General features: G+C 40.5%; 2 protein-coding genes across 7 annotated transcripts; one reads left to right on the forward strand and one right to left on the reverse strand.

Annotated features, from left to right (window-relative positions):
• Positions 1–2,486: 2,486 nt before the first annotated feature.
• Positions 2,487–6,971, forward strand: GCNT3 (glucosaminyl (N-acetyl) transferase 3, mucin type). 2 transcript variants are annotated; one of them, XM_045823940.1, is made up of 3 exons: positions 2,487–2,980; positions 3,136–3,303; positions 4,108–6,971. In XM_045823940.1, the coding sequence occupies exon 3, from the start codon at positions 4,168–4,170 to the stop codon at positions 5,482–5,484; it is 1,317 nt and encodes a 438-aa protein (XP_045679896.1). In that variant the 5' UTR covers positions 2,487–2,980; positions 3,136–3,303; positions 4,108–4,167; the 3' UTR covers positions 5,485–6,971. The 2 variants fall into 2 exon arrangements, with proteins under 2 accessions (XP_045679896.1, XP_045679895.1); XM_045823939.1 differs by lacking the exon at positions 3,136–3,303 and having other exon boundaries at positions 2,489–2,980.
• A 5,705-nt stretch (positions 6,972–12,676) lies between these two features.
• GTF2A2 (general transcription factor IIA subunit 2) lies at positions 12,677–26,050 on the reverse strand. Of its 5 annotated transcripts, none has more exons than XM_045823688.1 (5): positions 25,926–26,050; positions 17,696–17,815; positions 16,378–16,473; positions 15,365–15,491; positions 12,677–12,976 (listed from the first exon to the last, which is right to left on the reverse strand). In XM_045823688.1, exons 2-5 carry the CDS (start codon positions 17,765–17,767, stop codon positions 12,951–12,953), a joined length of 321 nt encoding a protein of 106 aa, XP_045679644.1. In that variant the 5' UTR covers positions 17,768–17,815; positions 25,926–26,050; the 3' UTR covers positions 12,677–12,950. The 5 variants fall into 5 exon arrangements, with proteins under 5 accessions (XP_045679644.1, XP_045679639.1, XP_045679643.1 ...); XM_045823683.1 differs by having other exon boundaries at positions 16,378–16,482; XM_045823687.1 differs by lacking the exon at positions 25,926–26,050 and adding an exon at positions 25,622–25,900.
• Between the last annotated feature and the right edge of the window lie 216 nt (positions 26,051–26,266).

Genomic DNA, 26,266 nt, shown 5'->3' on the forward strand with positions numbered 1-26,266 from the left:
ATTTAAGAAAAAGAAGATAAAAACCATGTGTAGTAAAATAATAGCAAACTCACAGTTATTAACAACCACACCTAAAACAAAAACAAACTAAGCAAACAAGTAGAACAGGAACAGAACCACAGAAGTAGGTATCACATGGAGGGTTAGCAACAGGGGAGTGGGAGGAGGAGAGAGGGGGAAAAGGTACAGAGAATAAGTAGCATAGATTGTAGGTAGAAAATAGACAGGAGGAGGGCAAGAATAGATGGGAAATGTAGAAGCCAAAGAATTTATGACACATGGACATGAACTAAAGGGGGGGAATGTGGGTGGGAGAGGGTGTGCAGGGTGGAGAGGAGTGAAGGGGGAAAATGGGACAACTGTAATAGCATAGTCAATAAAATATATTTAAAAAAACTTCACAGCTTCCTCAACCAACAGTTGTTACAAGGAATGAATGCACGGAATGCTGCTGTGTTACACTCCATTTAGAAGATTGCTTCCTAGTGACCTAATAATCACGTTATTAACAGGCCTCCAAATCCTTTGAGAGTTTCCCAAACAAAATTAACCCCTTAAGTGCTGCTTGGATTTCAATTGGCCTCAACTCTGTGACATTGTATTTTAGTGTATAGCTTATACCTTAGGGAGCCTCTATGCATTTATTGCAGTAAATATTAGTAAGCTATATAGTTCTAAGACTCCAGGACTTAGAGGACCCTCTCTGGAATGCTGAGGAAGCTGTTCCTTTAGGAAACATTCATGGTGACTACCTCCTGCGAGCTCTCATCCAGCTGTGGGAGGGAGATAAACCAGAGTCAGGCATGGTTTTCCATGACACCACAGTGAGGACAAGGACATGTGAGGGGGCACAAAACACATGGCTATCCTTGCCCTCGCCATCTGCAGAGCAAGTTGCATTATTTCATCTGAGAAGATCATTGTCTTGCCTACTTTCAGAATTTTCCTCTTTAACAATTACTTGTTACAGTGACTTATTGATCATTGAGTTCTGTGGGATTTCTTTCTTTTTTCTTTTCTTTCTTGAATATCTGCTCCTTTATTCCAGGTCAGTTGGAGTGTGTCCAGAGGGAGGGAGGGCACGCAGAGCCAGTGGAGCTCAAAGGAGGGAGAGGAGAGTGCCCCTGCCAACCAGGAAACACAGCTGAGCGCGAGCTTCCTCGTACACCCCTGACTGGAAACAGACTTGATCACACGGGATCGTTTAACCACTTCTCATAGCCCCATCTTCGCTCAGAGCTCACTGACACAGAACATTAAAAAAGGTTAGGGCTCAAAGGACCCCCCCACTAGGGCCTTCCTCTTCAGTCCTGCAAACCCCAGCTCAGCCCATCCAGTAACATTACCTTTGTTTGTGCATTCTTAATCTATTTTCACTTCTTGCCTCTTTAAGTTGTGATCTGTTCTCTGGTCTATACGATATTGGGGACTGTGTAAACAGTTCTTGCAGGAAGAAGGCAACACTGTCAACGTCGTTACGCCACTGTCTTCAGTGGAAGGTCACCCTCCTGGACTCAGTTTGTGCTTCGCTGGCAGCCACCTACTCGGCTCTGCCAGCAGGGGGCGCTGGAGGGAGAGGGTGAGGCTGGAGGCGGGGCTTCCGTTTGCTTCCTCTCTACCTTCTGCCTCGGTGAGCATCTCCATGCCTACGCTTTGGAGTGTGGTTCGTTTTATGCATTGAGCCCAGTTTAGGGTAAAAGCCAATGGAGACACCAGCCACCTCATAAGAGGTCTGGATCCCAGCCTAGGGGGCCTTCCGTTGAGCTCAGAGCACCCAGCAGTAACTGAGTAGTGTCCCCGTCACAGACCTTAGTTTCAACTTGCTGGCACCTTCCTTCCCAAACTCTAAGTTTGATAATTGACATTTTTCTTTATTCCTGTAGGGTAGGGGTGGTAGCTGCTTTCAGCAATTACTACTTCCCTAATAATTTAGTGTTGTCTACCTCTTCCCACCCCACACACCTTTTCAATTATTTACTTATCAACTGTATACCTAGTTAAGTTCTTTATATTAAATTTGCTCTTTCAAATATTTGACCAGGATGCTGCACGTTGGAGGGATGGTGTGGGGGTGAGGGAGTGGGGCAGTGACCAACAATGTCGGTGGCTTTGGAGAAGGCATTTTCCACCCTCTATTGCCAAGACCACCCAAAGGGTCTCTCACCGAAGTCCAGCTGCTCATAGTGGTATCCATTCTTCAGACTGCCAGGACCCCCAGGCTCACAGATATTACTGAGGGAGGTCTACAGTCTGGAGCCCTGTGAATACCTCTACAACGGACAGATTGTCACGGAAAGACCAGCAAATGGATTTTTTGCAGTAGATGCCATTTGAAGAACAAACTGGTTTTCATGGACTTAAAAAAAATAAGCAAAAGAAACAATCCTTCTATTTTTATTGCTTCACTCTTGTAATGTTCAGGGAACCTAAGAGGAGTGACACTTGGACTCCAGGCCAGGAGAAGGCAGGGTGCGTACCTGTGTGTCTCTGTGATTCTTTGCAAAAGGGGCCAGGAGGGAAAGCTATCAGGTTCTCACGTGAGCGTGGACAGATTTTTATGAATTGTTTTATGGCAGGAAAGCATCAATATAAACTGGGCTGTCCTGCTTGAAAGAGCTGCTTGACTTCTCAGATATTGACAGCATTTTTTACCGCCCTGCTCACCTCTCTGAATGACTCGTTCTCGAGAATATGTTCCTGAATACTATATCTGGGCTTGTTCTCTTACCTGAGAGCAGGAAGCTGAAAGGTGAGTGATAAAGCCACCTGCTGCTCTCTGCTTTACAGAAATTGAGGAGGAGCCTGAGACAGTTTCTTGGACGCCCCACGACTATCAGAAACTACATTTTGGAAGAGCTAAAAGAAGACCAAGGAATATGGGGTTTACATTTGCTTCCATGGAATCCAAACAATCTTCCCTTGGAAATAGAAACAGACTGTGGCAAGACATCTTCCCAAATTAGGAAAGAAGCTATTGAAGGTGAGAGTTTTCTTAATTTTTCATTTTTTTCTTCCTCTTAGATTCCCATAAAAAATACTGCTGAAGTGGATACAAATCTTATACTTAGAGAATGCAAAAAGGAAGATAATCATTGCTAGATGTGTCACATTTTGTTTCTCTTTCTCTCCTTTTAGGGCTTTTTCCCTATAGTGTCTGGTTTTCTTTGGTGGTACTTGGTGCCCTGTACTGTTTTGGAAGGTAGTTGTGGTTTGGTTGAACGAGTATTAGGCTTATAGAGGAAACAAGGGAGGAGGAAGAGTGAAGGGTCCCAGATTTGCTTCTTATAACATATGTGATATTTGGTAAGTTATTTAGCTCCTGTTTTCTTATGTATAAATGTTCTAATAGAACCACATTTTAGGTATATTGTGAAGATTAAATGGGAAAATGTAAAGAAATATTTCTGGCCCATAGAAAGCACTCATTTAATATTGTATATGCATCGCTCTGTGTGTGTCTTATGTAAATATATTTTAAATTTGGATAGACTAAGAGTTATGTATATGAATGATTAAATGCATTTTTGGATTATATCTACTTTTTAAGAATATTTTTTTAAAAAGGTGGTTAGATTTATGTTTAACCAATGAACATGTGAAAAAACATTCTAACAGAAATTGCCAAATAAGCACAAGAAATGTACTTATTCTTTTAAAAGGACTTTTGAATTTCTAGAACTGACACTGAGAGTCTGGATTTCATGGATATTTTTTTCTGGATCGATCCGAATTTCTACACCTAGATAAAAGCTATGTTAGAAACAGGGTGGTAAGGAGTGGGGAGAACAATGTGGCACAAAGGGTGGGAACTTCCTCTTATTAATTCCACCTTTACATTAGCAGGTGCTCGGTTCTGCTTCCTTCTGTCTCTCCTGGGGTGGAGGTGGAGCGAGGTCCTAAATGTAGCACAATCGTCTAATTGTAGGGTCAGATTATAGACCTCCATCAGCAAGCCAAGTGTAAGAAGCTCCTAGGCAGTCAGGTCTCAATTGAGGATATCTGTCTAGAGAAGAAAACTTTTTTTGCCATTACTTTGGAGTTGGATTTGATGTTCCTGGGAACACATTCAGGTTATTTTGTAACTGAAGGCATTTTGTTCTGTCCAAGGATTCCATCCTCCTCCTCCTTTCATGTGCCCAAACTCTACCGATCTCCCATGCTGTGAAGATGGTTTGGTGGAAGAAGAAACGCTGCAGGCAGCATTACCTGTGGGCCCTGGGCTGCTATTTGCTGCTGGCCATTGTTGCTCTGAGACTTTCTCTCAGAATGAAATGTGACTTTGATTCCCTGGATCTGGAGTCCAGGGACTTTCAAAGCAGGCACTGCAGGGATGTCTTGTACACGTCCCTGAGGTTGCCAGCAAAGAGGTCCATCAACTGTTCTAGAATCATCCAAGGGGACAAGGAAGCAGTGATTGAGGCCCTCCTGGACAAGCTGGAGGTCAAGAACAAACGGGAGCCTTTCACAGACATGGACTACCTCAACATGACCAGAGACTGTGAGCACTTTAAGGCCAACAGGAAGTTCATACAGCACCCACTCAGCAGAGAAGAGTTGGACTTCCCTATTGCATACTCTATGGTGGTCCACGAGAAGATCGAAAACTTTGAAAGGCTGCTGAGAGCTGTGTATGCCCCTCAGAACATATATTGTGTTCATGTGGATGAGAAGTCCCCAGAAACTTTCAGAGAGGCAGTCAAGTCAATTATTTCATGCTTCCCAAACGTCTTCCTGGCCAGTAAGTTGGTTCGGGTGGTTTATGCCTCCTGGTCCCGGGTGCAGGCTGACTTGAACTGTATGGAAGACTTGCTTCAGAGCTCAGTGCCATGGAAATACTTCCTAAATACGTGTGGAACAGACTTTCCTATCAAGACCAATGCCGAGATGGTCCTGGCCCTCAAGATGTTGAATGGGAAGAACAGTATGGAGTCCGAGGTACCTAGTGAGGCCAAAAAGTCTCGCTGGAAATATCACTATGAGGTGGCAGACACAATATACATGACCAGCAAGTTGAAGGACCCTCCCCCTTATAATTTACCTATGTTCACGGGGAATGCTTACATTGTGGCTTCTCGAGGCTTTGTCCAGCAGGTCTTAGAGAACCCCAAATCCCAACAACTGATTGAATGGGTGAAGGATACCTACAGCCCCGATGAACACCTCTGGGCCACCCTGCAGCGTGCTCCTTGGATGCCTGGCTCTGTTCCTTACCACCCCAAATTTCACATGTCAGACATGGCTTCCATTGCCAGGCTGGTGAAGTGGCAGGGCCACGAAGGAGACATCAGTATGGGGGCACCTTATCCACCTTGCTCTGGCACCTACCAGCGGTCTGTCTGTGTCTATGGGACTGGGGACCTTCACTGGATTCTTCAGAACCATCACCTGTTGGCCAACAAGTTTGACCCAAAGGTGGATGATAATGTTCTTCAGTGCTTGGAAGAATACTTACGTTTTAAGGCCATCTACAGGACTGAACTCTGAGGTGCGCTGAGACTGTTGCTGCCTGTGGGACAAGAGCATGTGCAGACATGCCCAGAGTGTGCTGGGACAGTGCGGGGTGGGAGACCAGGCTCTCTGGGACCCATGGCATCCCTAAGGGTAAAGGGCTGCTCTCGGAGTGTGGGTAAGTAGATCTGCTGTGTTGCAAAGGCCTGCCCTGGATGAACACCGCCTCACCCCACCCCGCTCCCACAGACCCTCCGCTGACCTTCTCCCAGAGTGAGCACATGAACTGGTTATTTGGGAGTGTCAGGGAGGCAAGTATATGGCACGGGCCCCCGGATTTTAGTTGAAGGCTTAGTGTCCCACTTTTCCATTCTGTGGAGATGCCATTCCTAATAGTTTGAGGTTTGGTAGTGGGGAGGGGGAGTTTGATGGAAAGAGGGCCTTCTCTTTTGTACCATTAATTTTAAAATAAATAGCTCCTGATTCAAAGCCCTACCTCTTCTTTTTGTTTGGTAAGCCAGAAATAAGACAAAAGTAGGAGACTTTTTTTTTCATTACTGTTGGTGATGTTTAAAACCACTGATAGCTGGCAAGAGACTCCCCATTACTCCATAATGGTCATGGCAGGCTGTGTAAATAGCAAATTCAAAAGGGTGAAGAGCAGCGGAGCTGATGCTTTCATTACTGCAAGCCCCTCTCACGTCGTTTACATTGCCAGGTCTGTGACTCTTCTGTGTGGGAGAGGGCAGGGTGATTTAACCAATCTGACCACTGAATCCATACGTGAAAATTAACAGCCCAAATTTTTCCAGCTTCACAGCCAAACCCTAATGTACCATAACTAAGATAATTATTTTAGGGAAGGTCACCACATAACTTTTTGTCCAAAGCTGGAACACATTAAGGGGGGGAGGGTGCATGGCTGCACTGTTAAACTTACGTTGGAAAAAGAGAATAAACTAGGACTGTTCAGCTACCCCAGCTGTTTCACACTTAGGCCTCAGTTTGTGTGATGTGAATGATGTTCCCATTGACAATCATGATATTGTTGTTTCTTCATTTATGATTATGGCTCAATCAGTTTTGCTCTCATAACCAACTTATATATGTAACTTATATAAACAACTTATGTAACCTCTGTACTCTGAGTAGTTATAACTGTGTCTGACATGGCGCATTTTCTCTTTATAAGCTAACGACTACTTTTTATGAGGCTGTATTCCTTTGGTAAATGGGCATCTCCACCACCAACCTGCCTGCATCCTAACGTTGAGTCCTCTTCCCTGCACTCCCGGCCCCACCATGGAGATGACTGATGAACAGCCAGGCTCAGCAGAGGAGCCCCTGTGAGGCCTGGTCCCAGCAATGGCAATCGCGGGCTTCTCCACTGCTGCTGTGGCAAGTGGGCAGAAAAACTTTCCTGAAGACACCTGTTCTGAGAAAAGAACTCAGGTCTTTGGCCTCATCGTCAACTTCCTCTGTAAATTTTCATGTGAAATAAATGATATATTTTTTAATATAAACTGTGAACCTGTTACTTTAGAGGAATAAGTTGCTGGAATTTTCCAAGCATTGACATTTTTTTCTAGAAATACATTCAGGTGAATAGGAAGTGCTCTCTATTGAATAAGGTCTTCATATCAGAAGGGTCAAACTTTGCACTGGCTGGTGTGGCTCAGAGGATTGAGTGCCAGCCCGCAAACCAAAGGGTTGCCAGTTCGATTCCCAGTCAGGGCACATGCCTGGGTTGTGGGCCAGATCCCCAGTAGAGGGTGCATGGGAGGCAACCACACACTGATGTTTCTCTCCCCTCTTCCCTCTCCGCCCCCCGCCCCCCCCCCCCGCCTCTTAAACACACACACACAAAAGGTCAAATTTCTGCCTCATTGTGTAGTTTACTTTAGAAATCATACGATTAAACCAACACATTAAATCAACCCTGAGTCACATTTGTTTCTTTAACCTTTGTCTGGAAAGGAAAAATTGTGTAAATGAATCATGCAACTATTCTTGTATTACCTGTCAGGGTTTGAATTCCCTCTTTAGTTTTGATTTGTGGACTATTGGGAAGCATTGTTTTAATAACTATATTTTGATGCACTGGCTATTATAATCTTTGTTGTCTTGATTGAGTGAAATTTTTTTAAGCAAGGAAGAAAAGGCAGTTGATAATCTTGTTTGGGAACAGAAGACATACCTTATTTGGGGAGATTACATATTTGTAGTAAAAATAGAGAAAGAACCATTAAATACATTGTCAAAGGGTTTTTCAGACAGGCAAGTGGGATTTCCGAAAGTATGGAAGTACAGGTATGTGCAGGGGACAGAATGCAGCTCTTTGTGAGGCGGGCAGGTGAAGAGGAGCCTGGAAGATGGCCAGATGGCAGAAAACCTGGTGTTTTGATGCTGTCAAGGAGTTTGTATTTTATCTGTAAGCAATGAGGGTCTGTAGAAGATATCTGTGTTTAAAATTTTTCTTATTTATTGATTTTAGTGAGGGAGAGGGAGAGAGAAAGAAAAACACACATTAATTTTGTTCTACTTTTTATGCATTCATCGATTGCTTCTTGTATGTGCCTGACTGGGGATCAAACCCACAACTTTGGGGTACTGGGACAATACTCTAACAAATGGAACCACGCAGCCAGGACTTTAGAAAATATTTTTAAAAGACACCTTTAATATAGAAACCTCCAGTCAACCAGAGGTAGAGAGAATGAAACTTTGTGCCCATCACCCAGCTTCAGTTATCCAGTGCTGCCCAATCTTGTTTCAGCTCTACTCTAACTTTCCACACCAATCCAGGCTATTTTGAAGTAAATCCCAAATGTCCTATTACTGCATTCATTAATTCTTTGGTATCCTTCAAGTAAGAGAGGTAATGAATTTTTTTAAACACAACCAACTAAATCATACCTAAAATAGTACCAGTAATTCCTTAATCATATGACAAACCAGTTACTCTCACTGTGTCATGTCACAGTTGTTTTATAGTTTGGTTATCTGAATCAGGACCTCTTGGGTTGATAAATCTCTCCAAGTTCTTTTGATCACAGAATCCCCACCTTTTTTGTTCTGGCAATTTATTTGTTGAATAAGTGAGGTCTCTTTCCTCGACAGCTTCCCATGTCTGGGGTTCTGTTGATAGGGTCCCAGTAGTGCCATCTAACTTAGTGCTCTGTCCCCGGTATTTCTTGTAAACTGTTACTTAGATTTAGAAGCTTGATCAGAGTCAGGTTTGAATTTTTGTCAATTTCATAGTATTTTGTATTTTATATTGTATCACATCAGGAGGTACACTGGGCTGCTTTCACCTTTCATGCATACTGCTGTGAATACGGGTGTACACTTATTTCTTCAAGTCTCTGCTTTCAGTTCTTTTGGGTATATTTCAGAAATGGAATTGCTGGATTCCTATAGTAGTCTTTTTTTTTTTTATTTTGAGGAACCTTTATACTGTTTTCTATAGTGGCTGCACTAATTTATATTCCCACCAACAGTGTATGAGGCTTCACTTTTCTTCACATCCGCACTAGCACTTACTTCTTTTGATAACAGCCATTCTAACCTGGTTGTCATCTTTGGAAAAATGTCAATTCAGATCGCCTGTCCATATTGTTTTTGCTATTGCGTTGTATAGACACATATACTATGTAAGAGTTCTTTGTATTTTGTACTATTGACTTCTTTTCAGATGACTTGCAAATATTCTCTCCCATTCCACAGGTTGCCTTTTCATTTTGTTGGCTTCCTTTGCTGTGTAGCTTTTAAGTTTGATGTAGTCCCACTTGTTTAGTTTTGTTTTCGTTGTCAAATTAAAAAAAATCATTGCTAAATCTGATGCAAAGGAGCTTATCCCATTTTCTTCAGGAGTTTCACGGTGTCAGGCCTATGTTCAAGCCTTTAATCCAAGTTGAGTTAATTTTGTGCGTGGCGTACAGTAGTGGTCTGGTTTCACTCAGCAACACGGCTGTCCACTTTTCCCAACACCGGTTTTTGAAGACTATCCTTCCCCCATTACATACCCTTGGCTCCTGTGTTATAAATTTGCCATAAATTGCCCATATATGTGTGGGCTTATTTCTGGGCTCTAGTCTGTTCCATTAATCGTTGTCTATTTTTATGTCAGTACAATACTGTTTTGATTACTATAGCTTTGTACATAGTTTGAAATTAGGAAACATGATGCCTCTGCTTTGTTCCTTCTTTTCTGAGTGCCCTGGCTATCTGGGGTCATCTCGGGGCAGAGCACAGAGCATGTATTTCAGTCCTTAGTTTAGTCAAAGGGTCAGGGCTGTCCACACACCTCCAGAAATGAGGGGAAAAAAATCTCAGTTCTCTGCCCAGGGGCAAAAGAACCAGTATTGAAGCCAATTTCTTCTGTAACAGAACTTCAGGAAGCACACAGAATCAGAATAAGAGGACGTTCAAGGGAGAATACTGCTGATAGTCTTTCTGCAAAACACTCTTCATACCCTTTGCTGCATGTCGCCAAGTTCCTGTACCTCTTGAGGTGAAATGCCTTGCTCCGCAAAGCACGTACAGTCTGCCTACCTAGGCACTAGGAAAAGATTACTACAGCACATAAAAATGAGCTGGGTGCACTTTCACCAAATTAGAGTTTTAGAATGGTTCCAAAATGCACAGTTTTTTAGAATGGATTCAAAATGCAAAGGCTGCAAATCCTTCTCCATTTGCACTTTCACTTACCACACATTTTATTAAGTCCAAATTTCATAACTTTGCTACAAATTGCTTCCCCAGTTGAAATACGCATATTTGAATATGTATTTTTTAACTTCAAAATTTTACTATTAGTAGCAGTTGACTTACTCGTGATGGCAACACACTTTATGACACTGTGACTTGTCTGCCAAGAAACAAAAAGAGCTGAAGGTAGCTCACAGTAAACACGCCTAACAACGTCCAGCCTGATTATTAAACCCAAAAGGCTACGTTTTGCCCACTGTCTGGGTATTAAAATAGCATTTAGTAGTGTGTGTGGGGAGGACTGACTCTTGGTTACAAAAAGCCCAGCTTTTACTTCTTAGTCCTGACAGCACACCAGTCATAGATTTTCTCTTCTACACTCACAGGCAAGTAAGCTGATCATCCGTGGGGCAGAGCCTGTGATGGGGCGGAGCCTGTGATGGGGCAGGAGAGCAGAATGTGTTGTGAGCTCCTGCTCTCTCTCTTCTGTAGCTCTAGTGCATTCTCAGTACCACATGAGTGCCACCGTGGGAAGCTTACAACAGCTACACCACAACGCAGGTGTCAGCCGTGGGATGTGTTTACAAGTCGTCAGAGCTGACAGGAGGAAATGTCAGGCCATGACTTCTGCGCTGCCCCCAGCCAAAAGCAGAGGCGGGGATGGTTGCCAACCTAAGTCTGAGAGCTGGCATGCCCTGACAGCATGCAGGATACACTGTAGGAATTTGTTACATACCAGTTTTCTGGATGAGGACCTGAATGAGTACTGGGACCAATCCAAGTTCTTCTGCCCTTTTTTGTGCTTTTGCGTGTAGTTTCTTTGTATGAGGTCAAGAGGAGGAAGATCATTGTGGGTGACGCTTTAAAACTGGTTCTGAACCAGGGGTGGGGTTCTGATTCCGAAAGAGGAAGGCATGAAAAATATAGGAGGCTGCAGAGCCAAAGACAAAGGAGAAACTCAGATCTGACTTAGGTCAAGCCAGACAACAAGAAATTCCTCACCCAGGGCCAACATGTTTCTTCCCGTTAAAAAATCATTTACAGAATTTAAAATTCCTAAACAGGTATACAACTCCAGCCCTACGTAAGATCTCAGTGGCTCCTAACAGGAATCAAGTTTAATTCAAACTTATTCCTTAAAAATTTCTACAACCACTATAAATTCAGTATCAACATACCTGTCTCCTAACCATGATGTTAAACTTCCAAAGTAAAAGACCTTGATTTTTGACTAATTGCAATTAAGAAAATCCCAATTATGTAACCGTCTGTAATTTAGGCAAACTTTCAACGACTAAATCTGTAAGAAGTTCCTTCAGGGCTGTCGTGAGGGTAATCCAGGAGAATGTATGTAAGACACAGAGCCTTCGTCTCGCCCAAATGAAGTCATGTTGGCTATTATTTTAGTCTCATTTCTGTGCTGCTAAATGGATCATATTTGAGCGGACTGTTTAAAAATAACACCTATTACATAACATGCTTCTACAACTGAAAAAGGAACTATATCTAATATAAAAAACTAACATTTTAATAGGTTTATGAAAAGCTATTTTGCAAAGATTACTGCCAACTCAATCATTGCACGGCAGGAGAAAGGCGGCTACAGGGAAGACTGGCCGAACCGAGTTTCACAATAGAATGGGGATGTCAAGAGCCTGCTCTGAGTGGTAAACGGGGCCAAGACCTTATTAAACACAGTTGATCTCAATGCACCTGCTAAATCCGTTGCTCAGCTACTCTGTGCCCGACATTCTCCCTCCGATATTCCAGAAATGCCACATTGTTCATTATATATTGAAATTGACAAACAAGGGAAACTTTTCCCTTCAAGAACACAAGATATGGCATACATTAAGACTTTTAATTAAAAGTCTAGTAACTGGCAAAATGTAGATCATTTTAAAATGTATAAAACTTTGTCAATAATGGCCAGTTCAGGATATAATTTAAATGATGTGTGGGGACTATTTTATGTTTGGGAGTATTTTTATTATTTTGTTTTGACTATGGAAGCTGTCTAAAGATTGTCTTTTCCTAATTCAGTTGTACTTATGTTTTTTTACACTGATGATTATCTGGTTTTGTACTTTTATTTTTTTTTTAAGATTTTATTTATTTTTAGAGAAAGAGGTAAGGAGAGAGGGAGAGAAACATTGATGGGCTGCCTCTCACAAACCCCCAACTAGGGACCTGGCCTGCAACCCAGGCAAGTGCCCTGGCTGGGAATTGAACCAGTGATCCTTTGGTTCGTAGGCAGGCCCTCAATCCACTGAGCCACACCAGCCAAAGCAGTTTTATATTTTAAAAAAAGGGATTCTCTAAGTAAAATTCCAATCCAGATTTTGGTTTTGCTCTTGTTGATGCTTTTATAATCTGTTACAATCAATAAAACTAACCTGACTTTATTGAAATGAATGCATTTTCTAATTTCCTTTGCAAAGAACATGATGCTCTTTCAAAATACTTATATAATATTTTCATATTGCTAGCTTAACAGCTCTACCAGTTATTACCCACATTGAGTTTTAAAATGAGTTTATTAAAGAATGCTATTTGGAAGGCAACGATGTTTGATTTGTCATTAAAAAAAAGTTCTGTTTCTTCATTTTGTATAATCAAGGTGATGTAAGAGGCTACAGAGTTATAAGCTTCTTTCTACTGGATTCTCTGATAGTACAGCACAGTGTAGTCATTTCTGTAATGCTAGAATAAATAAAAAGTCTCTTCTAGGCTTCTCTTTAAAAAGTGATGAACAGTAACAGAAGATGACATACAAAAAGCCATTGTGCTATTCATTCTGTAGTATTGGAGCCAGTATCTAGGAAACAGAGGAGAAAAAGAGTAAATTCAAGGAGAAATTTAATTTTAAATTAATTTTAATAGTATCATAAAATAGGATCTAATGGTGGCGGTGGTTTGAGGGGTGGGGAAGAGGAGGGAAGCAAGGTTGAAGAGGGAAGCTGACCGTGGAAATACCTTGAGGACTTTCCTTTTAAGGCAGAGGTAAAAACACAATGCTTGGTTCTCCATATTATGCTAGCATTAGAGAAAAATCAAGTTACGCTACATTTGGTTTACGTGATTGCTAACTACCATATTTCTTTTCAGATTCTCTACTGTCCCAAAATTTTAAACCACAAAGGCCATAACATATAATCAGAAGAGAATTGCACTTAATTCCTGGTGAGAAACAGATAAAAATTCTAGCCACTATCACTTTTTCTCTGCTATTCTATCAGGACTTTATTTCAGAAAGCCGACTTTTAGGAAAAATGTGCTTATTTCATAGTAGCACCACATATATCTGATTACTGAGGAATGATATTTTCTTAACCATTTATGTTTTAATTTCAGAAAAATTTTGTAAGTCTGTATTGTTTTCTGCTGACACAGAGTACATGGTATACATTTTAAGCTTCTCTGGAATACTCAATAATGTTTTCTTTGAAGATCACTACAATGTGTTGTAAGTAGGGCAAGCTCCTCAGAAGCCCAGCAACAGGTAAGGCTGTTCTGCTACTTTTTATCCATGAAAGTTTGAAAAAACAGATAACCTGTACCTCTAAGACCACCAGAACGGAGCTCCTATAAGTAAACTACATGTTTGGACTCTGTTTACTCAGTGGCCTTCTTTGCTGATGTTTTGGTTCTTAGCTATGTTTCCAATGGTTTCAAATGATGCCCTTCTAGTTTATCTGTACTGTACAATATGGTAGCCACCAGTAGCCACAGGGCAGCTATTCAAATTAATTCAAGTTAACTAATAAAATTCAATAAAAATTAAAACATTAAATTTCTCGGTTGTCCTAACACATTTCAAATGCTTAATAATAGCCTTATGTGGCTATTGGAAACTGCAGATGACAAACATTTCCCTCAGTACAAAAGTTTTACTGAACAGTACTGGGCTACATCATTAACTCACTTTGATAGGTCTAGGAGTTATAATTTAATGCCCAGTCTAATAAAAACTTAGACACCTAAAGGTTATAAAGATGCTATTGACTTACATTATAAAAAAATAAACAAAAGTATACATTATCTTAAATACAGACATGTTACCTTGTGACCCCCTATCCCCCCCCCCCCAAAAAACAAACGTATTTGGTGACTATATTAAAAAGTAATATGCTTTTAAAGCTCTTAGAAGGATCAGTTAACCTTCTGAAAGGTACAAGTCATTATAACATTGTTGGTTTCAGAGGCTTTCTGACATCTGGAAGAGACTATTTCTTAATTTCATGCAGCCATTAAAATACAGGTTTAAGAGAAGAGTTAATGACATGTTTGAAAATGATGTATTTGCAAATGTTATACATACATACATATATCACTGTAAAAATATGACTAGGTTATACAATAAACATTAAGAGTGATATGTTATCTCCAGATGTTGTTACAAATGTTTTTCTTCTGTGTGCTTTTGTTGTCTATACATTTTTTTCAGTGATTACTTCTTTCCAAACCCAAAGTATATAGAAAAACTCCAACCCATAACCTGAGAAATGTAGGGGATTACTTTCTATATTTCTCTTTCCCTTGCTTTTCAAAACCCCCTTCCTGGGACAGCGACAGTCTTTTCTATTTCATTTCAGGAACAGCTGCTTTAAGCACAAATGGGTCAGAGTACAAAAGAAAAGTCAAGTATATGTTCAAAATAAAATTAGCAAAAAGGAAATAATCATGGAACAGAAAGCAGAGATGTATAGTTCTGAAACATTTAAGGACATGAACAAGTTCCTCAGTCTGCTGCACCATATTGGATTAGAGGAATGGATGTTCACTATTAATGACTTTTTAAATATAAAATGTGTTTAAGTATTCAGCAACACAGAAACCATAGGATAAATTGTCAAAACCAAACATTTCCTTAAAGATAAAGGAGGCTGTGAAAAAGCCTGAAAACACTTCAAATTTGCAGCTAAACCCCCCCCCCCCCCCCAGCAATAACTTTAATCCGAAAGTAGTCTACGTGTCACAGAGGCCTGTCTGAGATCTGGAACTCAGAATCCAGCTGAGTCTACGGCCACACCACCCTGACCATGCCCGATCTGGTCAGAATCTAGCTGAGGCAGAGGCCAGATGTCTTTCTGGGAGTGGACCACTGACCATTTTCCACCTTCATTTCAGATGAAGATTTTCTACAAACTCATTAAAACAAGATTTCATGTAACTTTGCTTTCACAGTAATTAGGTGAACACTTACTTTTACCATCACAGGCTACAATTTTCACTTTATCCACTTTAATAAGTTCTGTCACCTCTCTGAATTCAACATCATTCAATACAAAAGTCCACACGTTATCGCAGAATCTGTATGTATTTAGAGAGCCCTTTAAAACAAAATATTTAGACATGATATGAAAAGTCATTTTCCCTCACAATTTTCTCCAAAGCAATTTGAGACTCAGCCACCAAGTACCTAATTCTTAAAATAGTAGGATTATTTATTTCTTATCCTAAGATTTTCCTTAACTTTCATCCTAACAATTAAAAGAATCCCTAGATAAATATGCTAAGGGAAGAGCTGAAAGTTTTTAGTTAGCAGACTATTTTTAGCACTGCCAAGAGTTGCAAATTGCTTACCTGAAATCTGAAGAAAGCTGAATGGAAACGTGAATTTGTATTTTTTACTGCCCCCATGTGGTGAAATTATAAAAGTTCATTTGGATTTTTATGTAAACACTTTTTAAAAGAAAATGTACTGTTGAGTACATTAATTCTCTGCAATTGTACAAAGCAGGGATTTCCTGGAAACATTAATTTTAACCCTGTGACTTAGCTCAGGTGGATTACTGTATCAGCTGCTAAGACTACACTATTATTTTCCTGTGTAAATGGCATTCTTCTCATTAAAGGTTTTTTTTGAGCAGCAGTTTGAAAACCGTAACCTTATGGATTACTGTCACCTTAACACCTGCAGATAATATTTCAGGTGTTTGAAATCTCAGTAATTCCTCAGGGAAGATAGCCAAACATACATAGGCTGATTTGTGAAACAATGGAATATAAAAACCTAAAATAAACTCTATATCTCACATTAAGTGGATAAACTTAGTATCAAGGTACTTAGTACAAGTATGATTTCAGTATTATAAAACATGTTCCAAAATCTGACTGAGCCATTTCTTCCTTTCATGACTAATAAATGTGTAAGGGCTGGAAAAACACTGTTGTAACTACTGGTGCAGGCTTCTAGAATGAGGAAGATACACTTACCCTGAAATTGACTCTGTTTCTGACCCTCTGAGCCAATGCTGAATTTATGGCCTTATCAAACTGAAGAAGAACTTGAAGGGCAAGTTGGGGGGTGATCTGTTGAGACTAAGGAAAAGTGGAGGTCATAAATCAGAACAGTATTAAAGACAAAATAAACAAAAACATGAATTATCATAAAAAACTTCACTGAGGCTAACTAGAGCCTCTAAACTAGCATCCCTTATTTTCCTTTGTCATAAATGACAATTAAGAAGCAAAGCATGACAATACTTTCTTGCATTATCTTGATACAACATAATTTTGAAAAGAAAACATGCAGTGATGTTATAACACCTTGACAAAACTTGGACTATCATTCCTTTGTAGCATCTGGAATGAAGCATTCATTAAATTAAAAAAAAACAAGTTTCTTTTCAATAAAAAACACAGGACCAATGATACATATATTTTTAAAATTTTTATTAATCTTTAGAGAGAGGGTAAGGGAGGGAGAAAGAGAGGGAGAGAAACATCGATCAGTTGCCTCTCCTATGTGCCCCAACTGGGGGCTGAGCCTGCAACCTAGGCATGTGCCCTGACTGGGAATCACTTTGTAGGATGATGCCCAACTCATTGATCCACAGTGGTCAGGGAGAACCAATAATATATTTTTAAAAAAGCTAATAAATCTTACTGAAGCTCACTAAATATATAAAAACAAGTGGAAATAATGTTCCTAGATGAAAGGTTCCTATAAAAATTCTCATAAAGTTGAAACATGAATTCAAAATTGTAATTTAAATCTCAAAAGACTATTAAATTGTTCGTCTTTATCTTAAAGCTACATCGAGCCCTGGCTGGACAGCCCAGTTGGTTGGCGTGTCATCCCCCACACCAAGAGGTTGTGGGTTCAATCCCCGTTTAGGGCCATGCCTGGGTTGCAGTTTGATCCCTGGTTGGGGTGCATGTGGGAGGCAGCCAATTGATGTTTCTCTCTCTCTCTCCCCACCTTTCTTTTAATCATTGGGCATATCCTTGGATGAGGATTAAAAGAAAGAAAAAAAAAAAACTACACAGAATATGCCTTTCTTACACACATGAACAGCAAACCAATACTCTTTGAAAATTCAGGTGTATCCACCAACTTCACTCAATCAGCATTACACTTTGTGCCCCATTGTTAGGATGGCACAGATGCACAGGAATTTGATGTTATTAACCTGAAAACTGAGTTACTGGGCCAAACAGTCTAAGGTATTTAACCTCTTTGTCTAAAATAAGGGATATAACAAGATTATAGACCCCTTTAAATTAAAATGTTGATTTTTTTAGTCCTTGCCTGTATGAGCTCATCGAGGCTTTCCTGAAGGCTGTTTCCCAAAGTGGTGTTTCTGTATAACTGATATGCCATGGCTTAGAGGAAGAAGCTGTTTTTCTTATTCAGTCTTGCATTGATGTCCTAGAAATTTAATATAAAAAGCATTAAAAAAGAAAACACCATAAATCATGTATGTAAACAGTCTACTTTATATATGCTAATATATACTATTAGAAGTCATTGCAAATTACTGTATTAATAGTTTTAGAATTACAAGGAATAGTTAAAATTTTTTACATTATGTATTACTTTGACAGGCATTTATACTTTTATATGAAGTATGAATATTACATTTATTAAAATGTACATCTTTACCATTTCTTTCAGAAGTCTGCCCTTTGACCTAGCCTAGAACTCACCACGTGCCATTCCTGTCTACTTACTGTCAAGTCGTGGGTTCAGATAACCTTCAGCTAACACCTGCATGCCTTCCCCTTCAATTTCCTGTTCTCTTAAAATATGACATTGCCCTAGCTGGTATAGCTCGGTGCATTGAGCGCGGGCTGCAAACCAAAGCATCACAGGTTCGATTCCCAGGCAGGGCACATGCCTGGGTCGCAGGCCACGGCCCCCAGCAACCACACATTGATGTTTCTCTTTCTCCCTCCCTTCCCTCTCTAAAAATAAATAAATAAAATCTAAAAAAAAAAATTGAATATGGGGCTTACATTATTTAAAAAAATCTGATATTTATAGAGCACTGACAAAGGAGATATAGAACTTACAAAAGGAGAAGTGGTAGCAAGAGGAAGATAAATATACACTCCTGACCCTAAAAATTATACCCTAGGCAGGGTAACAGAAATATACAAAAGTTAAATTGAAAACAATAAGAACTGTGATAGAGATAACAGTGTACTATGGAGGATGACTATGGGCTGAATAAGCTTGTTCATAAAAGCTTGAAGAATCAAGCTAGTCTTTAGCTAAGCAAAGGAGGAAAGTCATCCTAGGCTAAGAAGAATAGAATGATTAAAGCCACAGAAGGATGAAATAATAGTTTGTGAAGAGAACTATGTAAGCTGCTCTGTATTATTAGGCTACAGGTATGGACAGGGAGTAGTAGGAGATGAATTCAAAAGCGATGGTGTGGATAATAGATCTGTCCCATCAGGAGAGCTGCAGGGTTTTATAGTGCGTGTAACGAGAGCGACTGAAGCATTCTAGGCAGGAAAGGTCAGACAAATTGGCAGCCGTGTGAAAAACATACTTGTGTGCAAGATTAGAGAGAGAAGAGGACTCCAAGAGAGTGGCAGTAGTACAGATTTGACAAATATTTACTAAGCTTCCGCGGCACGTCAGGTGGAAGATCCCTGACCTCCTGGCATTTTCAGTAAAGAAACGGACATGAGGAGATATAATCAAGGAGTAACCATCAGGTGAACCTCAGCAAAAATGGTTATCAGCCTTCACATTACACACCTTATGAACATTTGCCACTCTAGATCATTTCTGCCTTCTTGACGCCCTTTGTTTTTTTTTGGACCTCATAGTAAGTTCTCTCCTCCCACTCCACCACACATCTCTATCGTGTATTTTTTAGTTTTCTTTTGCTGGCTCCTCCTCAGCAACCTAACTTCTCACTATCTTAAGGCTTCTTATGTCTTTTCTATATGCTTTACTCCCTTAGTTACCTAATCCAGGCTTATGGCTTTAAATACTGTCTGTCTGCTGATGACTCAAATTTATTTCCAGTTCTGACTTTTCCCCTTGTTGTCACCTACAATAAAATTGCCTATGTGACACTGGATGGAATTATCAAGTTGGTGGCTTTAATTAAATCTGTCAAAACCAAATTCCTGATTCTACCTCTCCAAATCTTTTCTGCCCTCAGTGTGCCCACTTCAGTAAACAGTAAATCTAGTCTTCCAGTAAGATAGCTCCGAAGTCTTAACTTTTCTCTCTGCATCCAATCTGTCAGTCCTTCCAGTGTTTCCTTCTAAATATAGCCAGAACCAGACAAATACCCTAGCCAGCCCCATACTCTTATTTCTCTATTCCTCTGTGCAGCAAAACTTGTAAGAATTGTCTGTATTCTCTCTCTCTCATTCCTTTTCTCCCATTTGCTCTTAAACTCACCCCTCATAGGCTTTTGCCCCCAGACTCAAATGAAACAGGTGAGGGACACCGATGGCATTGCTAAAGCCGATCCCCATCTCAAGTCTTCACCAGACTTAAGCATTTGACACAGAGATTATGCCTTTCTTTGATAAAGGATCTTGGCCTGACTTCTGGGACACAATGCTTTCTGGGTTGTTTGTTCTCTTAAGCTCACTGGTTCATCGTTCTCAATATTGTTTGTTCGTTGATCCTCTTCTCCTTCAACTCAATGTCAGAAGACACCATCCTTGGTTATCTGCTTTCTGTCTATGCTCATTCCTTAATGATAACATTCAGTCTCATGGCTTTAAGTGCTACTGCTGATGACCCCCAAATTCACATACTAGCACACACCTCTCCCCTGAACTTACTCCTGGATCTGACTGCCTACTCAACACCTCTTCTTGTCTTTCCCATCTCAGATGCTATAACTCCGTACTTCTATGGGTTCAGGCAAAAGCCTCTGAAGTACCTTATCCTCCTCCCCCAAACTTACCTACACATCCAATCCCTAGCAAATCCTATAAACTCTACCTTCAAAATGCATCCAGAATCCAACCATTTCTCATGGTTTCTATTGTTACTACCCTGGTCTGTGCCATTATCAGCTGTCATTTAAAACAATGATTTTACTTATTTTTAGAGAGAGGGGAGGGGACGGAGAAAGAGAAATATTGATTGGTTGTCTCTCACACATGCCCCAACCAGGGACCTGGCCCAATACCCAGACATGTGCCCGGACTGGGAATTGAACCGGGGACCTTCCACCTAGTGGGATGATGCCCAACCAACTGAGCCACACTGATCAGGGCCATTATCAGCTGTCATTTGGATTACTGAAATAGCTTCCTAACTAGTTTCCCTGCTTCCAGGCTTGCCCCTACACTTGAATCCCAACTCAGCAGCCAGGTGATACATTTTTTAAAAAGACTTTATTTTAGAGAGGGGATGGGAGGGAGAGAGGGAGAGAAACATCAGTGTGGTTGCCTCTCATGCGCCCCCTACTGGGGACCTGGCCTGCAACCCAGGCCCGTGCCCTGACTGGGAATTGAATGGGTGACCTTTTGGTTTGCAGGCTGGCATTCAATCCACTGAGCCACACCAGCCAGGGTAAAGACATAGGTCAGTTTTTAAAAAAGACTTAGATAGAAGGGAAGGGAGGAGAAAGCATGGGAAACATTGATCAGTTGCCTCTCTCAAGTGCCCTGACTGGGAATTGAACCTGTGACCCTTTGCTTTGTGGGACAACACCCAACCAACTGACCTACACTGGTCAGGGCTGATTTTTTAAAACACAGGTTAGATCCTCTTCTGTGCTCAAAACCTCCAATGGCTTCCATTTCACTAGTCCTTACAATAATCTGGCTACTTATTATTTCTCCCTGTTCTTGCCCTTCTCCAGATGCACTGGCTTCCTTGCTCTTAGACCATGACAGACATGTTCCAGCCTTTGTAGGGGCTGTTCTTTCTACCTGGAACACTGTTCCCCTAGATATCCACTTGGTCCTCTTAATTCCTTCAAGTATAGCATGTATTTAAGGAGGCTTAAACTGTCATATTTAAAAACCAACTCCCACTCCGGAATTCCCCAGTCCCCCTGTTTCTGTTTTTTTTTGATGGCACCATCACCTTCAAATATATGTAATTTACTTATGTTTATTTTGTGTATCCTCCAAAAGAATATAAATCCCCCCCAGGGCAGGGACCTTTGTCTATTTTGTTCACTGAAGTAAACTAGGCAGCTAGAACAGCGATTTTTAACCAGGGTGCTGCAAGAATTTTTAAAACATGCAACAGCTGACTATTTAGTTAGGGGCAGTCTTTTCCCTTAGATTGTCAAATAGAAAAATGACAAGAGCCAACACAACAATAGCCATCTGGTGTGAATGAATCAAAATTACACCTATTTTTTGGTGTGCTGCAGAATTTCACTAATCTGTTTATGCATGCCATGAGATGAAAAAGGTTGCAAATCACTACCATAGACCAATAAAACAGAATAGAGAGCTCAGTAATAAACCCACATCTATATGGCCAGTTAATCTATGACAGGTAAGAAAATAACTGAGTTGGCCAAAAAGTTCATTTGTTTTTTTTCTGTAAGATGGCTCTAGTAGTACTCGGTTGTCTTTAACTTCATTAGAAACAGTTTGTTAGATTGTATTGTTACAGCTGTCATAGCAGCATGCATTAAAAAAACTATCAAAATTGGTGAAATTTTGTGTAGCCATTTGAATATTGATGGAAGAAAATACACAACATTTTTGGCATATTATTCTTTATTATTTCAAGAAACAAAAAAATGCAACTGAAACACACACACACACACACAGGATTTTTACAGCATATGGAAAAGGTGCTGTGACTGATTGAACGTGTCAAAAGTGGTTTGTGAAGTTTCGCACTGGACCTTTCTTGCTGGATTATGCTCCATGGTCTGGTAGACCAGCTGAAGTTGATGGTGATCAAATCAAGACATTAACTGGGAACAATCAACGTTATACTACTCCAGAGATAGCTGACATACTCAAAATATCCAAATCAATAAAGTTATTGGTGAAAATGAAAAATGTATTTTTTATTTTATGTATAAAACCATATGGACTTTTTGGCCAATCCAATACAACGGTGTAAAGACAATCTCTTCAATAAATGATGTTGGGAAAACTAAACAGATGCATGCAAAAGAATAAAACTAGATCATTTTCTCATACCACATACAAGAATAAACTCACAATGAATTAAAGACTTAAATGTAAGATGTGAAAACATAAAACTCGCAGAAGAAAACATAAGCAATAAACTCCTGACATCACTCTTAATAGTCTTTTTTTCTGGATATATCACATTGTCAAGAGAAACAGAATAAACGAATGGAACTACATCAACCTAGAGATTTTTTGCACAGCAAAGGAAACCATCTATACAATGAAAAGACAACCACTGAAGGGGAGAAAATACTTCAAAAAAGGGGTTAATTAATGTCCCCCAAATATAAGAAACTCGTGCAACTTACCACCCTAAAACCAAACAATCCAATTTTAATAAAAGGGCCAAGGACCTGAATAGACGTTTCTCCAAAAAGGACATGCAGATGGACATCACAGATCATCATGGAAATGCAAGTTAACTACAATGAGATATCATCTCACACCTGTCAGAATGGCTGTTATCAATAAATCAACAAACAAGTGTTGGCAAGGATATGGAGAAAAGGGAATCTTGTGTACTAGTAAATTCTCAACCCTAGTAAATTGGTACAGCCACTATGAAAAACAGTATGGAGGTTCCTCAAAAAATTAAATAGAAATACCATTATGACCCAGCAATTCCACTTTTGGGTGCTTATCCAGAGAAATCCAATACACCAATTTAAAAAGATTTATGCACTCCGTGTTCATTTCAGCATTATTTACAATAGCCAAGATATGGAAACAACCTAAGTGTTCACTGATAGGTAAATGGGTAAAGAAAATGTGGCATATACATACAATGGAATATTATTCAACCATAAAATAGAATGAAATCTTGCCATTTATGACAACACGGATAGACCCATAGGTATTAAGCTAAGTGAAATAAGTCAGAGGAAAACAAATAGCATATGATTTCACTTATATGTGAAATCTAATAAACATAGTAAATGAATAAACAGAACAGAAACAGATCATACAGAAAACAAAGTGTTGTCAGATGGGAGGCAGGTTAGAGGACTGGGTGAAAAAAGGGAAGGATTAAGATGTACACACTGCCAGTCCCAAAAACAGGCAGGGAGGTGTGAAGTGAGGCACCGGGAATACAGTGAATAAGATTGTAATATCTATATATGGTGTCATATGGGTACTGGACTTGTTGGGGTGATCACTTTGTAAGTTCTAAAAATGTCTAACTGCTATGTTGTAGAGCTGATACTAATATACTATTGTATACCACCTGTAATTGAAAGAAAATTATAAAAGTAATCTTAAAAAAGAAGAGCTGGAGGCATCAAGCTTCCTGATCTATATTATAAACCTATAATAATCAAAATGGTATGGTATTGGCATAAAAAACATAATGGCATATTTCTAGTCACAAAAACATCACACTTCTAAAATTAAATATTGAAATAAATGTGAGCTCTACATAGACATTTAAGAAAGAGTACTAAAAACAAATGAAGGTCATTATTTTCTAACCTGCTCACTCCAATTTAGTGTCATGGGTGGATACAGCCCCAGAAGCTTGGGGTGCGAGGTAGGAACCTACCCTGGACAGGACTTGTGTCCATTGTAGGGCGCGCTCACACATACACTCCGACTGGACAATGTAGACATACCAATTCACCTAACGTGTACATCTCTGGGATGTGGGAGGAAACCAGAGCACTTGGGGAAACCCATGCAGACATGGGAAGAACATGTAAACCATACACATAGTGACCCTAGCCCAGAATCATTTTTTCTCATCAACATTATAACTAAATGATGTTATTGAGGCCCTAAAGTATACACAATGGAATACTTATTATGCAGCCATCAAAGAAGAATAAATCCTTGCCAACTGTGACAACATGGATGGACCTTGAGGGCATTATGATAAGTGAAATAAGTCAGAGACAAATACTGTATGATATTACTTACATGTGGAATCTAAAAATCAAAACAAACTGAGCTCACACATACAGAACAGACTGATGGTTGGGTAGGGGGACATGGGGTGGTGTTAGAAGGTACAAACTTCTACTTATAAAGTAGGTCCTGAGGATATAACATGTAACAGTGATTTTCAACCCTTTTCATGTCATGGCACACAATTAAAATTCTGCAGCACACCAAAAATATATATTTCTTGCTCATCTAACAAAAAAAATAGGTATACTTTTGATTCATTCACACTGGATAGCTATTGTTCTTTTTTTATTTGACAATCTAAGGGAAAAGAGGTCAGTGTCCCTGACTAAATAGTCAGGTGCTGCCTGTTTGTTTCATTTTTTTTTAAGTTTTTATTTATTTTTTTGCGGGGGGAGGAAAGGAAAAAGAGAGAGAAACATTAATGTGTGAGAGAGACATTAATCAGCTGCCTCTCACGTGTCCCCAACTGGGGACCTGGCTCGAAACCCAAGCATGTGCCAGGACCAAAGATCAAACGTGCCACCCTTTGGTTCACAGGCCGGCACTCAATCCACTGAGCCACACCAGCCAGCGCTGCATACTTTAAAAGTTCTTGCGGCACACCGGTTGAAAATCACTGACGTGTAGCATAGTGATTGTAGCTGTTAACACTGTATTGTATATTTGAAAGTTGCTAAAAGAGTCGTTCTTAAAAGTCATCACAAAAAAGAAAAAATATTTTCACTGTGGTGGGGATCATTTTACAATATATATTGTAAACATATCGAATTATGTTGAAACCAGTATAATTTATGTCCATTATACCTCGAGAATTAGTAAAAAAAATAGCTATCATTTAAACGTTTATGAAAACCATTGCTTTAAATAATTTTAGATTCTTAAAAATTTCTTGTGCAATGTTCAAGTATTTTAGATGTGTTACCAGCGACATAAATTTAGTAGTTTCATTCTGTAGTTTAGAAAATTAAATTGGAAGGCTCCTCATTTGGAAGAAATTCAAAGTCCTAGTCCTTGGTCAAACCTTCCAGTTAAATTTATTCTTTGGTCGCAGTTCGCATGAAGTTGGAAAGCGGACTTCAAGCAAAGCAGCACAAGAATGAGACACTTAAGGAATGAGCTCCCCGGACACTCGACATCCTCCTCCCCCTAACCCTGGATGCTTTAAGAAATTCACCTGGCTAAAATTCGGCGCTGGGATGAGCGCAGGGCCTCCCCCCTAGGACCTTTCAGCAGGCACCCTGTAGAGAACAAACCTTCCGCATAGAACACAATCGTCTCCCGCCGCCTTCCTTCCGTTCCCTTGCCTACCCGGGTACCGGCCGCAGGGCCATTCCGGGATTGAAGTTGGTTAAGGCTCGACCCCGGGCCCCGGGAGGTAAGGGCCTCGCCCTCCAAGCAGCCCTCGGAAAAGACCTAAACGACCGCAGCCCCAGCACTGGGAGCGGAGGCAGAGAGCGCGGGTACGGCTCATCCGGTACCTGTGGGGAAGGCGCTTCCCGCAATGGAGTAGACAGAAGCAGCACGGCGAGGAGCCCAGCAGGAGGTGCCTACTTCCCCCACCACCTCGCCGGCAGCCGCAGAAACCACTGACCTTGGCCGACCCGGAAGTACTCGCAGAACCTGGAAGTGGCGTCACAGCCCGGCGCAGAGAAAGCCCGCCCACCACCTGCTCCCGCGGGCTACTCCTTTTGCCAAGGTGTGGTTGTGGGGAAAGGAGTGGTGTGGGACCGCAGCTTTCAAGTCCTAGACTCGTGGACTGGTAACCTTTTCGAATAACTCACTGGTTTTATTAAATCATTCATAAGGGAATAGTAATCTC

Source organism: Phyllostomus hastatus, unplaced genomic scaffold (assembly GCF_019186645.2).
Source record: "Phyllostomus hastatus isolate PE091 unplaced genomic scaffold, TTU_PhHast_1.1 phas_scaffold_501, whole genome shotgun sequence".
In the NCBI taxonomy this organism is placed as follows: domain Eukaryota; kingdom Metazoa; phylum Chordata; class Mammalia; order Chiroptera; family Phyllostomidae; genus Phyllostomus; species Phyllostomus hastatus.

Excerpts from the sequence above, each read along its gene's own strand:
- GTF2A2 (XM_045823683.1), bottom strand. The coding sequence starts at position 17,767 with ATGGCATATCAGTTATACAGAAACACCACTTTGGGAAACAGCCTTCAG. Across the intron at positions 15,492-16,377 it reads GAAACAGAGTCAATTTCAGG|GGCTCTCTAAATACATACAG; the intron begins GTAAGTGTATCT and ends TTTGTTTTAAAG. Across the intron at positions 12,977-15,364 it reads TGTAGCCTGTGATGGTAAAA|ATACTGGCTCCAATACTACA; the intron begins GTAAGTGTTCAC and ends TCTGTTTCCTAG.
- GCNT3 (XM_045823940.1), top strand. The coding sequence starts at position 4,168 with ATGGTTTGGTGGAAGAAGAAACGCTGCAGGCAGCATTACCTGTGGGCC.